Here is a 15,895-nt window from a genome sequence, read left to right as displayed (position 1 = left end):
CAGCTCCTCAGTCTATCTATTGCTCTTGCTTTACCAGGGAAGTGGATAAATCACTTCAGATGTTCAGCAAAAATGACTGAAGTTTTTTTCTTCTTCTTCTTAAAGATTTGAATTTTTTATTCCCATGGAAGAAGTAGAGAAGAGATCACTAGATGTTGCAGTAAAAAACAGTAGGCCACTTGGCTCACACAGAAGAAAAGAGTTAGGAAAAGTAAGTACATGAAGGGTTCTCCGTACTATGTTACTCCCAGGATCCTAACTTGCGTCCACTGAAATGAAATAACAAATATAAATTCACATGATAAACCCTATTTTTTTTTTTTTTTTTTTGGGTGCTGGAGATCGAACCCAGGGCCTTATGCTTACAAAGCAAGCACTCTACCGACTGAGCTATCTCCCCAGCCCCGATAAACCCTATTTTAACAAACTTAATCTATCTAAATTCAGTACTCCACAAGTATTTGAACATCTACTATGCCATTAAGTATTGTGATAAATCAACATTGTACAAAGCTTGGATCGTAGGTCAAGGCTTTTGGGGTGAGGTGATGGGACTTTATCTAAAGTGGAAGAAATATAATCCCTAGGAATATGCAAGGAAAGGCTCCAAAATGGTATGTGTACAGTACTTCATAGTGTTACATTTTAATAAGTTCCTTGTACTCATCTCTTTAAAGGCCACTACTATGAAGTAGATATTATCTTCATCTTTACAGATGACACAGGTTTTCATAATGTTCATAAATAAACTTGAAAACAAAAACATTACTAAAATTCCCAAGGTACAACTCTGAACAGCAACTTGCCTTTCCCCAGGACAGTGAGTTCATGGTCTGTACTGTCCCTCTTGAGAGATTCCATTCTGAATGCCTAAGACAGCCCTGCTGAAAACTCAAACCCAAGGAAATTTTATGATCAACTTACACTGTGGGGGAGGGAATAACTATTTGTGGTTGTTTAGGTGCTGATTGACTTATCAAAAGAAGATCTGATTAAGGGCTTCTCACAATGGTGAGTATACCCTCTCATTTTAATCACCGTTCATCTGTTATTCAAGACAGTGTCTCAGACAGCTGCCCAGGGTCTCTCCAAAGTTCTTCCCCTTTCAGTACTATTTCTGCTGTTTTGGAAAGGGTTGCTGCTGGTTCTGCAGAGGCCCAGGCAGTTGATCCTATTAGGTCCACAATACCCTCTTAATTACTAACAATTCCAACTCCAACTGCCTTGCAGGTATGAGCTGACCCCAGATGGACAGCCCAGAAGCTGAGGATGAGTATCAATATCACCGAAGTGTCAGAATGAGTGTATATATGTATATTTTGCCATTTAAATCAGAACAGCCATTTGATGAAAGTAAATATTGTTTTAAATTTAATTGCACAGCTGGACAGTACAAGGAAGAAACAAGAGTTGTAAAGAACTACTTCATCTTGATTGGATTTGTTCAGAAAGAAATGGCATATTTCTGTATAATCTGCATCAAAACCTCAGTTTTTCTTTTAATGCCTCCGTAGTGATTTTTCACTTTTGGTAGGTAATTATGCACATTAGATTTAGATCAAGACAGACAGTGTCCTGTCCCTGATATACGGACTGGAAGAGGTCCTAGAGTAGCTACCAGTATTCCTGGGCAGTTACTGACCAAGGGAGGTCACTCCTCTGGAAATACAAAGTGACCCCAAACTGCCAAGAGCTAGCACTGCCAAAGCCTTCTGTTTGTGGTGCTTGTGTGCCTGGAACTTCGATCCCATGTTACAGCGATATACTTAAATAGCCTAAGTACTCTGGTGGGGGAAAGCCTAGGGCCAAGTTCCAAATTCAGATCTGAGTCTTAACTTTCTTAGCAGAGGCTGCTTAAGAGTGTCACTGCCAAAGGAAAGGGCGCTTTCTGTGTCTCAGACAAATTTGGGAATTTTGTTGCACTACTCCAAAAGATGGCTGGTTTACTTAAATAACATGTTAAAAGCAAAATATGTAAATTGTATATTTAAACAAGTGCCTCTTATGCATTTCAAACTCTATGACCACATAGACTTGTCCCCTCTGAAATTCTTAAGAGTTGTTGTCAAGGTCACATCCTCTTCTCTCTTACCCACTCAGGCAATGCTCTCTGCCACACTCTGTTCCCATCACTGCTTGCTTTTCTAAAAAATGGTAATGTTCTAAACAGTTTATCATGTTACTTATAAATTATCTTATGATCTCCTATTTTCTATAAAAATCAAAGCCTACCCTTAATTTGCCTTTTAAACCTAATCTGGTTTCAGCTACATCACTCATGAGCAGACGGTCCGTTACAGAGTCATCCAAATACTATGCCCTTTTCAAACCTCTCTCTTCCACTAAGCTAGTCCATGCTGAAAGGGCCTCTTCCCACCACCTATATAGTATTTTTCATTATAACAATTCTCAGAACATTATAACATTACATTTTAAAAAATGTTTATGAAGTATGTTCTAAAGTTACATGTTAAGTAATAATGAAACAATGTTTCAGTTTACACACCCATTGAACTTTAAGCTACTTGGTTTTTTAAGACTAAGTAAATGTAAGATGTATAATAAAATTTGATTGAGATTTCTATTTTTGAATGACAGATTTTCATAATGAGAAATGATATCTAGCCTGTCTACCTCATGACAGTACTGTAACACTTAAAAATGGTAAAGCACCAAGAAGTATAAGGGAAAGTATCATATTACATGCTAAATATTAGCATCACTAAAACAACTACTGATCAAGGTGGCAGACAAATGAAAGCCTACCCCTGTTTTTCCCAAACAGATGGAAGACCTACTTAAACCATGCACAACATTTATGTTAAACATGATCAATTAAAAAATAACACAGGTAAAATTCCTAGTAATGATCCAAGGAGAAAAAGCAAAGCAGTATACAGAAGTCAAGAGTGAGCTAAAATGTTAAATGAAACCAGAATTTTTCTATGGGCCCTAGGGGAGGATAAAGAGCCTGAAAAGTGTTTGTCTCAAAGACACCTTCACTGCCAATTAGGACAAATAGGTTAACAGGGGCTCATGTGCCCTACAAGAACACAGGGTCTGGAATTACCATCAATTTGGTGTAGAAACCCCCAAGACTAGAAAATTGAAATGCCATTTGATCATATGAAGTCAACCACAAAACTGGCCCTCAGGGTTGCCCCTCACCTCCAGGGAACATGGGAGACAGACACAGCCAAGTTGTCACTAAAAGGAAGCTCACGGGCAAAAATAATGAAACAAAACATATGGAATATCAAGCTAATAACTGGCCACAAGAAGGAAAATATGTCTTAGGGTAGAAGTAGCATATGGGGGAGCAAAGATACTTATAAAAATAGTTGGTAAACCTAAGTCTTGATTACTTTAAAAAAAAAAAAAGTGTTAATTGGCTTTCCATTACTGTAACAAATAACCCGATATAATCAGCTTCTTAAAAGTTCATTTGGGCACACAATTTTGAGGTTTCAGACATAATTGCCAGGTGAGGCCTGTGGCAAGGCAGCCCATCATGGCAATAGCATCTGGCTAAACTACTCACCTCATGGCTGGAACATGAAAAAGAGACGGGGATCTCAATACCCCTTCAAGGGCACATTCCCAAACTGGAAGACTCCCTCTAGGTCCCCCTTTTAGAAATTCCAGTATCTCCCAGTAGTGCTGCAGGCTTGGGACCACACCTTTTACACGTGGGCCTCTGGAACATTTATACAAACCAGAGCAGTAGGCGACCAAAGACTTCTGTTAGGGTTAGAAAACAGTGGAGCCAAAATGCTAAGAAGGGATAGCCTGGCTGGCAAGCTAGCGTTCAAATCCCTATTTAGGAAGCTACAGGGATTTATAATTGGTTCTAAAAATACAAGACCAAGTGTGTGGGTCAGATCCTAACTTATTACCTTCAGCTTCAAATCGAAGTCTGTCCAGGGGCTCGATGCTGGGCTTTTCCAACAGGGCAATGGAAGGACCTGCGGGGCTGGAGCAGGAGCAGCAGCTCCCCTGCTGAGGTGCACTTCTCCAGGGATTGGCCATGGGCTTGTGGAGCCTGTTCCTGTTCTCTCGGCACCCCTCACGGTCCACCCTTGGTTCCTGCCCTCTCGTTCCGCCACCACTTGCAAGTTTTTTGGCCAAGGGCTGCGTGCTCTGGTGACGGCTCCACCTCTCCTGAGGTCTAAGCTGGCCTGGTGGAGAGCTGCCTATCTAGTTCCTTTTTGGTACCCTCTCCCTTGGACCTGGGGAGTAGCATCTGCTTTCTGAAGTTGCTGTCAGTCTTCTTTTACCTTCTTTTAAATAGCTAGTCACCTTCTACTAGTTAGCAACTCTTGTTATTAAATTTTTCATGTTTAGTGCAATGTGGTTTCTCTTAACAATGTATTAAAAATTTTAAATAACCAAGAAAATAGAGTAACAGAGAACCAACCAAGTTGAAAGAAAAACTTCCAAATCAGTAGTAAAGAAGCAAAATTAACCCCCTCCCCAACAGTGGGGAGGAAAGCACAGAAAACATGATAAAGAGAAAACACAAAGAAGATGGCCAAAGGGCCTCTAAATGTCTAATCACAAAACACTTTTAAAATCTAGAATACCAAAGAACATGAGAGTAAAAAGCATAGCTACACATGCCATTTCCAAGAGGTTAAACATACAACCAGGCACGGTGCTGCACGCCTGTAACCCCTGCGGGTCCCAGCAGGACTGCAAGTTCAGAGCCAGCCTCAGCAATGGCAAGGCGCTAAGAAACTCAGTGAGACCCTGTCTAAAATACAAAATAGGGCTGGGGATGCAGCTCAGTGCTCGAGTGCCCCCGAGTTCAATCCCCAGTACTCCCCACCAAAAAAAGAAAGTAAAAAGATACATACCCAAGAATACTAAAGATTTCTGTTTATATGAATAGGAACACACGTACATCATAGTAAGAAAAAAAAATGCTTCCTATCACTTCTATTCAATCCTATTGTAGCCATGTAAAAAAATCCAATCAAAACTATTAAATATTTATATTTAAATATTGCAGATCACGCATCACCAAAAAGGCTTGTTGACATCGTTATCCAAATAAATGGTATTGCCTCAAGTTGTTCAGTGCATAGCCCATGTGGCTACACACAGGCTTTCCCCCCTCTGATCTAGCAATATAAGTTCTGGATATATACTCTAGAAAACTTACACATAAGTACAGATGCTATCATTAACATAAAATCCAAAATAAACTGCTAGAATCAATGTTTTTAGTGAGGTTGCAGGATACATTTTTTTAAAAAACAATTTTAGTTCTCTATTCCCTCAACAATGAGAAAATGAAAAAGGTAATCTATAAATGCATAAGACATCAAATACTAATACAACCACCTCTATAGGAAAATTATGAAACTTTTAAAATAAATTCAATGAAGACCCAACAGGGTAGATGCCTATTCTCCTACACTGATTTATGTTTAATGAATACTCATTAAAAATCCCACAGGTTGTATGTCTGTAACTTGACAAATTCAATGTACATGGAATACAAGGGGTGGGAAGTCTTCAACTGTATGACAAAGTTTACTTTAAAGCTATATAATAACCAAAACAAGATGGTAGTGGTACAGGGAGAGACATGAACCAAAACAACAGAAGAACCGATAACAGACCAGTCACACAATTTATGAGAGGTACCACCATGAGCAAAGGGAAAGGACAGACTTGTCACTAAATGGTGCTGGCACTACTGGATATACGTTTGGGAAAATATGAACTAGTCTTCTACTCTTGCCACATTCAAAAATTAATCAACTTAAGGCATATTAGTTTAAGTGTGAAAGGCAAAACTTACAGCTGTAAGATAATATGGAAGAATCACTTCACAATTTAATACTAGGGCAAAATTTCATAAACCACAAAGAACACTACCTATAAAGACTATAGGTCTCTCTACATTAAAATTAAGTTCTTTGGTGCATTACAAGAAATTAAAAATGAAAAGAGGCCACAGAATGGAAGACATTTATATGCATATAACTGCTAACTGTCTCATGTTCAGACTATATAACTCTTTACAAGTCACTAAAAAAACAATAGAAAAATTGGCAAAAGCACAATGCTTCAAAGAGAAATAGAAATGTCCAATAAGCAAAGAAAAAGATATTCAACTTATTTAGTAATCAAGGAAGTAAGCATTAAAACCACAATAATTCAACTATATTGGCAAAAAGGATGTTGAAAATGGGGCTTTTCATACGTTGCTCATGAGGAGTATAAATAGGTACAACTACTTTGGAAAACAGTTTGGCATTTTCTTCTAAAGTTCCATATTCTCTATCAAAATCATCATCTTGTACAACTCTAAAGATTCCACTCTCATTGTTATTCACTGAAATGGTATTGCCTCAGGGTATATGGTACATGGCCCATGTGGCTACATATAAGCAATTTTCCAAGATCCAAACAATTTTAGTTTTTGGATATATACTCTAGAAAACTTGCATTAAAAGAGTACAAAATGCAAGCTCATAGGAACACTGCTCACATTAGCCAAGAACTGGAAACCACCAAATGTCAATTACCAGTGAACAGAAAAATGAGTGAGGGAATACTCAAAGGTAGAATAACTCTACAGCAATCAAAACACAGGACTGAACCTAACATAACAACATGGATGCATGGTACAATCAAAATACTGAACAAAGAAATATTAAAAGTAGAGATCCAAGATGGTGGACTAAAGGGAGGCTGTGTTCATTGTTGCTCCATAACTCAGGTTTCAAGCAGAGGATATCTGTTTCTTGGTGAGGCATTTTTTGCTGCTTATCGATGCCCTTCTGTTTAGCCCATTTGTCCACTGTGATCAACTGCAGTCTGCCAGAATATCCACTACTTTTTAAGTGCAGATTGCTCACTGTCTGGCGCCTGCCATCCACCATTTGCCTGCCTCTTGCCTGTCCATTGCTTGCCTTTCACCTACCCATCACCCACTGCCCAAGGTTCACCTGCCAATCATCTGACAGCAGCCAGCAGACCTACCTCAGACCACCAGTTGAGCGCCAGTTGCCTGTTGTTGCCTGGAAGTTCACTGTCACAGTATCTGCAGGTTTGGTTATGCATGGCTGCCGCCATTTTGAGAAAACAGCCAGGACCTGTAGGACCCCTGGCCGGACTGACTGAGCCCCTCGGCCCGACCAACCACTCCTTGCCCCCAGGGCCCCCAGACCGAAGGACTGCACCCTGCCTCCAGGATCCCACAACCAGACCGACCACACCCCACCTCCAGGACCCCTACCCAACCACACCCACATCCTGTACTGCAGCTCCCCATTTGCCAACACATTTGGAAGCCAGAGCGACCATCTTGGATAATTCTGGAAGCTGTATCTCCCATCTTTAGGTGGGGCAAATCCCATCCTGAGCCACCTGCTGGAGACTGGAAGCTCATTGTCAGGTACCTTTATACATCAGACTACTGAAGACTGGGAGGTTTGAATACTATCTGACTGTTAAAGTGTAGATTTTTTTTTCTCTCCTTATTGAAAAATTTTAAGTTTTTATTTCTTTACTTTTCTCGCTCTATTTTCCTTTTGTTTACCTGTTCCCTCAGTCTTTTTCCCTTTTTGCATGCTAACAACCAAGTTCTTTTGATTATACTTTCACTCTTTCTACAATCTAGAACTTCTATATATGTTCTTATCCCATTAACAACTACATCCTATACCCCTACCCATCCTCTTTGTCCTCCATTAGAAACTGCAGACCTTATTGCGAAACTATTTGTTATATTGTAGATAATAATTAAACTCATTCTGTTTATTATGACGATATTGTTAACATTCTCATAGGGACTATTTGGTTTAGGGTTGCATATTGTCTGTATTGGGCACTGCTAATATTGATCTCCCCTTAAAGAAAAGGATTTGGAAACCTATAGGGTCACTATAAGCCTATAGGGGGAAACTGCAATACCCCAGATCTGCGCTGCTAGAGGGGAATATACATGAACAACATGAAAAAGGGAAGAAAATGATCCAAACAAACCTAGATTCTATATTAATAGAATCCAGTGACAGTATGGTAGAAGAAATGTCAGAAAAGGAGTTCAGAATATACATAATTAAAATGATTCACGAAACAAAGGGTGAGATAAGAGAGCAAATGCAGGCAATGAATGATCACTCCAATAAGCAGTTGAAACAGCAACTGCAGGAAGCAAAAGATCATTTCAACAAAGAGAAATGGTTTCTCAAAACGAAATGGAAATCCTTGAAATGAAGGAAACAATGAACCAAATAAAAAACTCAATGGAAAGCATGACCAACAGACTAGACCACTTGGAAGACAGAAACTCAGACAATGAAGACAAAATATTTAATCTTGAAAATAAAGTTGCCCAAACAGAGAAGATGGTAAGAAATCATGAACAGAACCTCCAAGAACTATGGGATCATGAAAAAAACAAATTTAAGAATTACCGGGATTGAGGAAGATAGAGATACACACCAAAGGAATGAACAACCTATTCAATGAAATAATATCAGAAAAATTCCCAAACCTGAAGAATGAAATGGAAAATCAAATATAACAGGCTTATAGAACACCAACTGCACAAAATCACAACAGATTCTCACCAAGGCACATTATAATGAAAATACCTAGCATACAAAATATAGAATTTTGAAGGCTGCAAGAGAAAAGCATCAGATTACATATGGGGGAAACCAATACAGACATCAGCAGATTTCTCAGCCCAAACTCTAAAAGCTAGAAGGGCCTGGAACAACATATTTCAAGCTCTGAAAGAACATGGTTGCCAACCAAGAATCCTATACCCAGCAAAACTAACCTTCAGATTTGAAGACAAAATAAAATCCTTCCATGATAAACAAAAGTTAAAAGAATTTACCTACAACAATGTAGGTCAGCAAAGGGAGGAATTACTTTAAAGGAAAAACCAATCAAAGGAGAAACTAAGTCAACTTAAAAACCAAAAATAAGCCAAATGACTGGGAATACAAAACATATCTCAATAATAACCCTGAACATTAATGGTCTAAACTCATCAATCAAAAGACACAGACTGGCAGAATGGATTAAAAAGAAAGACCCAACAATATGCTGCCTTCAAGAGACACATCCCATAGAAAAAGACATCCACAGACTAAAGATGAAAGGATGGGAAAAAACCTACCACACACACGGACTCAGTAAAAAAGTGGGGTTTCCATCCTTCTTTCAGATAAAGTGGACTTCAAGCCAAAGTTAGTCAGAAGGGATAAGGATATTTCATACTGCTTAAGGAAACCTTAAATCAGGAAGACAACAATAGTAAATATTTATGCCCCAAACAACAGTGCATACATGTACATCAAAGAGAATAATGGGGGAACTTTAGATATGTAGAAGGAAATGAGAGGAAGTGGGGTATGAAAAATGGTGGAATGAAACAGACATCATTACTCTATGCACATGTATGATTACATGAATGGTATGAATCTACATTGTGTACAACCATAGAAACGAAATGATGTACCCCATTTGTGTACAATGAATCAAAATGCAGTCTGTAAAAAATTAAAAGCTAAATAAAAATAATTTAAAATTTCCTCTATTATAATTGCATAGCTGTCAATTTCTCCCCTCATATCTGTCAATATTTATGTTTAGATGCTCTGATATCAGGTACACATATATTGAGAATTGTTATATCTTTCTACTGAATTAACCCTCTTATCAGTATAAAATGACCTTCTGGGTCTCTAGAGACAATTTCTGACTTATGGCTTGCTTTGTCTGTTAAAAATATAGCTACCATTGCTTTCTTTAGGTTACCATTGTATGGAATGTCTGTTTCTATCCCTTAACTTTCAGTCTCTGTGTGTTCTTAAATCTAAACTAAATTTCTTGTAGATGGCACATAGTTGGTTTATTTCTAAATAAATTCTATTCACCTTTAAAAAAAAAAAAATCCTTCTCAATGCCAGGAATCAAATAGACCACAACACAATAATTCTGGGTGACTTTAACACTCCACTGTCAACACTGGATAGATCTTCCAAACAAAAACTAAACAAAGAAACTATAGAATTTAATAACACAATAACTTTGACTTAACAGACATATATAGAATATTCCATCCATCGACAAGTGAATTCACTTTCTTCTCAGCAGCACGTGGAATCTTCTTGAAAATAGACCATATGTTATGCCACAAAGCAGCCCTTAGTAAATGCAAAAAAAAATAGAGATACTACCTTGTGTTCTATCAAATCATAATGGAATGAAATTAGAAATCAATGACAAAATAAAAAACAGAAATTACTCCAACACCTGGAGACTAAATAATATGCTATTAAATTAAGCATGGATAACAGAAAACATCAGTGATGAGATAAAAAAAAAATTCTTAGAGGTAAATGAAAACGACAATACAACATATCAAAATCTCTGGGACACTATGAAAGCGGTACTAAGAGGAAAATTCATGGCCTGGAGCACATTCCAGAAAAGAATGAAAAGTCAACAACTAAATGACCTAACATTACAGCTCAAAGCCCTAGAAAAAGAAGAACAGAACAACACCAAGAATAGTAGAAGACAGGAAATAATTAAAATCAGAGCTGAAATCAATGAAATTGAAACAAAAGAAACAATTCAAAAATTGACAAAACAAAAAGTCGGTTCTTTGAAAAAGTAAACAAAATAGACAAATCCTTAGCCACACTAACAAAGAGAAGGAGAGAGAGAACTCAAATTACTAAAATTTGTGATGAAAAAGAAATACCATGACAGACACCACTGAAATACATAACATAATGAGAAGCTACTTTGAAAATCTGTATTCCAGCAAAATAGAAAATACCGAAGACATCGACAAATTTCTAGAGACATATGATCCTCCCAACTGAACCAGGAGGACATACACAAATTTAAACAGATCAATCAAGCAATGAAATAGAAGTTATCAAAAGTCTACCAGCCAACAAAAGACCAGGACTAGACGGATTCTCAGCCGAGTTCTACAAGACCTTCAAAGAAGTACTCATTCCAATACTTCTCAAAGTATTCCAGGAAATAGAAAAGGAGGGAACACTTCCAAACTCATTCTATGAAGCTAATATTACCCTCATACCCAAACCAGACAAAGACACATCAAGGAAAGAAAATTTTAGACCAATATCCTTGATGAATATAGATGCAAAAATCCTTAACAAAATCCTGGCAAACTGCATCCAAAAACATATTAAGAAGATAGTGCACCACAATCAAGTGGGGTTCATCCCTGGCATGCAAGGATGGTTTAACATCTGTAAATCAATAAACGTAATCCATCATGTCAATAGACTTAAGGATAAGAATCATATGGTTATTTCAATTGACGCAAAAAAACTGCTCGACAAAATGCAACACCCCTTCATGCTCAAAACACTAGAAAAAATAGGGATAGTAGGAACATACCTGAACACTGCAAAGGCTATTTATGCTAAGCCCATGGCCAACATCATTCTTAATGGAGAAAAACTGAAACCATTCCCTTTAAAAACTGGAACAAGCCAGGGATGCCCTCTTTCACCACTTCTATTCAACATCATCCTTGAAATACTAGCCAGAGCAATTAGACAGACTAAAGAAATTAAAGGGATACGAATAGGAAAAGAGAAACTCACTATTTGCTGATGACATGATTCTATATTTAGAGGATCCAAAAACCTCCTCCAGAAAACTTCTAGACCTCATCAATGAATTCAGCAAAATAGCAGGATATAAAATCAACATGCATAAATCTAAAGCATTTTTATACATAAGCAATGAAACATCTGAAAGGGAAATGAGGAAAACAACCATTCACAATAGCCTCAAAAAATAAAATAAAATAAAATACTTGGGAATCAATCTAACCAAAGAGGTGAAAGATCACTACAATGAAAACTAAAAAACATTAAAGAAATTGAAGAAGAGCTTAGAAGATGGAAAGATCTCCCTTGTTCTTGGATAGGCAGAATTAATATCAAAATGGCCACACTTCCAAAGGCACTATACAGATTTAATGCAATTGCAATTGAAATTCCTATGACATTTCTTATAGAAACAGAAAAAGCAATCATGAAATTCATCTGGAAGAACAAAAGAACCAGAATAGCCAAAACAATCCTGGGCAGGAAGAGTGAAAAACGACATGGTATTGGCACCAAAATAGACTGGTAGATCAATGGTACAGGATAGAAGATACGGAGATATACCCACATAAGTATTATCTCAGACAAAGGTGCCAAAAACTTACAATAGAGAAAAGATAGCCTCTTCAACAAATGGTGCTGGGAAAACTGGAAATCCATATGCAGTAAAATGAAATTAAACCCCATCTCTCACCTTGTACGAAACTCAACTCAAAATGGATCAAGGATCTAGGAATTAGACCCGAGACCCTTCACCAAATCTCCATCACGTTGGCTTAGAACCAGACTTCCTTAACAAGACCCCCATAGTGCAAGAAATAAAAGCAAGAATCAATAAATGGGATAGATTCAAACTAGAAAGTTTTTTTTCTCAGCAGAGGAAACAATCAATAATGTGAAGAGAGAGCCTACAGAGTGGGAGAAAATCTTTTCCACACACACTTCAGACAGAGCACTCCAAAGTTTATAAAGAATTTAAAAAACTTTATACCCAAAATATAAAGAACCTAATCAATAAATGGGCTAAGGAAATGGGTAGACACTTCCCAGAAGATGATATACAGGTGATCAACAAATATATGAAAAAGTGCTCATCATCCCTAGTAAATAGAGAAATACAAATTAAAACCACCTTAAAATTTCATCTAACTCCAATTAGAATGGCTATTATCAAGAACACAAGCAATATTAAGTGTTGGCGTGGATGTGGGGAAAAAGGCACACTCATACATTGCTGGTGGAGTTGCTAATTGGTGCAGCCACTCTGGAAAGCAGTATGGAGATTCCTCAGAAAACCTGGAATGGACCCACCATTTGACCCAGTTATTCCACTCCTTGGTTTACACCCAATGGACTTAAAATCAGTATACTACAGTGATGTGGCCACATCAATGTTCATAGCAGCTCAATGCACAATAGCGAGATTGTGGAACCAACCTAGATGCCCTTCAATTGACAAATGGATAAAGAAACTGTGGCATATATATGCAATGAAATATTACTCAGCCATAAAGAATAAAATTATGGCATTTGCTGGTAAACGGATGAAGTTGGAAAATATCATGCTAAGTGAAATAAGCCAAGTCCAAAAAAACCAAAGGCTGAATGTTTTCTCTGATAAGTGCATGACAATACATAACGAGGAGGGGGGGGAGAGAAGAATGAAGGAACTTTGGATGGTGTAGAGGAAAATGGGGTGGAAGCGGATGGAGGACAGAAAGAATGAAACAGACAGTATTACCCTATATACATGTATGATTACATGAATGGTGTGAATCTACATTGTGGACAACCATTGAAATGAAAAGTTGTACCCCATTTGTGTACAATCAAAATGCAGTCTATAAAGATTAAAAAAAGAAATATTAAAAGTACAGTGTGATTTCATTTTTATAAAAACAGGCAAAACTAAATTATATTGATTTAGGCATACACATGAAGGAGGCAAAACTAGTTTTGTACGATCAAGGAGGTGATTAATATTGAAGTCAGGGTAATGGTGACCTCCAGAGGAAGGGACAACTATGGTGGGTTGAGAGGGCTGTTCAGGTGCTGGAGATGTTTTGCTTGGTTGTTACATGGGTTCACTATATCATTCATTACACTTGACATTTGATATTTTATAATTAAAAAGATCAGTAAAACAAATGGAAAGGAAGGAAGATAAAAGAATACCTAGTAACAAAAGGAAGGACAAAATTATATTCCAGGCAATAAACATGAGTAGCAATAAGGAGATACATTAGGATGATAAAAGAATTTGATGAATTTATAAATATTTTAATAACTCCTAGAAGCTAACAATTCAAGCAAACTGGTAGAAATGTAGTAAACATCACAACAGCATAATATGTATATAATAGAGATTAGACTTTTTTAAAAGAATATATAGAGTATTATACAAATTTGTCTAAAATCACAAAACTTCGACAATACTAAAAGGAACATTCTCTGACTACAATGCAATAAAATCAGAAAAAAAAATTTAAGTGGAGACTTGGGGCATACTCAGTGGCAGAACCCATTATTAGCATGCGCAAGACCTGGGTTTGATCCCTAGTACCCAAATAACTCCAAATAAATTTTTAAAATAATCCTAGAAACCCTATATATTTTCAGACTTCAAGTCATACTTCTAACCTTCCATTTCTAGTCAGGATGGAATAATATAAACCAAATTTACCCTTCCACCTACAACAACCAAACCCAAACAAAATACATGAAACAGCATTGAATGTCAGGAATATGTCCGTATGAACATGAATGTTCAAAGCAGTTTTATTTGTAGTAGTCAAAAATTGGCAATAACCCAAATTCCATCATTAGGTGAATGGATGAACAAATGGATGACAGAATACTACACAGTAATAAGGAATGAACTATTAATATGAACAACACATAAAAATCTCAAAATAATTATGCTAAAAGATGCAAGACTCAGAACATATGATTCAATTTATATAAAAGTCTATAAAATGCAAACTAATTTATAGTGATGAAAAGCAGATCAACAACTGCCTGGAGATGGGAGGAATTGGAATGGATTAGCAAGGGTAGTAAGAAAATTTTTGGAGTGTTGGTATATTATTATTTTGATTGTAGCGATCATTTCACAGGCATATATGCACATGAAAACTTACCAAATTTACACTTTAAATATGTACAGCTTATGTGTCAATTACATAATAAAAATTTTTAAATCAATCTTTGTATTTTAAATGTTTGTGTTTAAATATTGCTAAATAATTACCTTTTCTACTTATAGTTTAAATAATAAAACTGGATAAAAGTGGATACAGTATTTCTATTAGTGTCACTATTCTTTCCTGGTGGCCCTTGAAAGGTACCTCCAAATAAAAACCACCCTAGGTTTCTGAAGAAGAGTTGAAAACTTGTTTTAAACTAAGAGTTAATCACAGGCTCTTAAACTAGCTGCCAAAATTTAGATTAAAATAATTAGCCTGGTATGGTGACACACACCTGTAATCCCAGCTACCCAGGAGGTAGGGGTAGGAGAAGTGCCAGTTTGAGGCCAGCCTGGGCAACTCAGTGAGACCCTCAGCCCCTCAGCAACTTAAGATTGTCTCAAAAAAAAAAAAAAATCCCTCAAATATTAAGATTTCCAAACTGTCTCAGCAATTTCTTGGAATAATCGAATCAATTCAGAGTATTTACATCATTGAATATCCAAATACTTTTTCTACTCGACCTCAAAACACATGTTCTACAAATTGTGGGTTAGTGTTGACAAATGTAACTGCAGGTTAACGAAATGAATTTTAAATTTAAAAGTATCTTAGATATTTTATATGTCTGATTCCTAAGCCTAAGGTCATAACACCAGGAATCTGGATGCTGTCCGACATTTTCTCTCCATTCTATTCTGCTGCTTCCTGGCAATATCCTACACACCAAACCATGAGAATGACAAATTCTCCTAGGCCTGCTGCTTGTAGAGAGGAGGATGGGGCGGGGGCAGTAGAAGTGGTTCACACTCAGATGTGATGCAGAACACTGGTCCCAGAAGAAAAGCAGACAAAGTTGGTAATAGAGAATAAACAGAAAGTGTAAGAACAATACTCTTATGTAAAATGCAGCAAAGGTGAACCAGTTGCCCAAGGAAGGCTCAGCCTATAAAAGAATGACTCATTATTTGTGAGTAATACAAATAAGTCACTGAGGACACTTAGGTTTGGAAATTCTTGATAAAAATTTTATTTGAGATCTCATGTCCTTATGAAAAGTACATTACATCAAAA

At 37.0% G+C, this 15,895-nt stretch overlaps 1 protein-coding gene across 2 annotated transcripts in view; it reads left to right on the top strand.

Annotated features, from left to right (window-relative positions):
- Esyt3 (extended synaptotagmin 3) overlaps positions 1–2,584 on the top strand; it is a 43,198-nt gene extending 40,614 nt beyond the window's left edge. For both annotated transcript variants that reach the window (XM_047563011.1, XM_047563010.1), the window contains exons 21-23: positions 106–211; positions 962–1,011; positions 1,231–2,584. In XM_047563011.1, coding sequence (XP_047418967.1) covers positions 106–211; positions 962–1,011; positions 1,231–1,267 — 193 coding nt within the window. In that variant the 3' untranslated portion in view covers positions 1,268–2,584. The remainder of the gene's footprint in view (positions 1–105; positions 212–961; positions 1,012–1,230) is intronic.
- Positions 2,585–15,895: the final 13,311 nt, after the last annotated feature.

This window comes from Sciurus carolinensis, chromosome 9, assembly GCF_902686445.1.
Source record: "Sciurus carolinensis chromosome 9, mSciCar1.2, whole genome shotgun sequence".
In the NCBI taxonomy this organism is placed as follows: domain Eukaryota; kingdom Metazoa; phylum Chordata; class Mammalia; order Rodentia; family Sciuridae; genus Sciurus; species Sciurus carolinensis.
The sequence above is the reverse complement of the archived record's forward strand: the minus strand, read 5'-3'. Positions and strand labels throughout refer to the sequence as shown.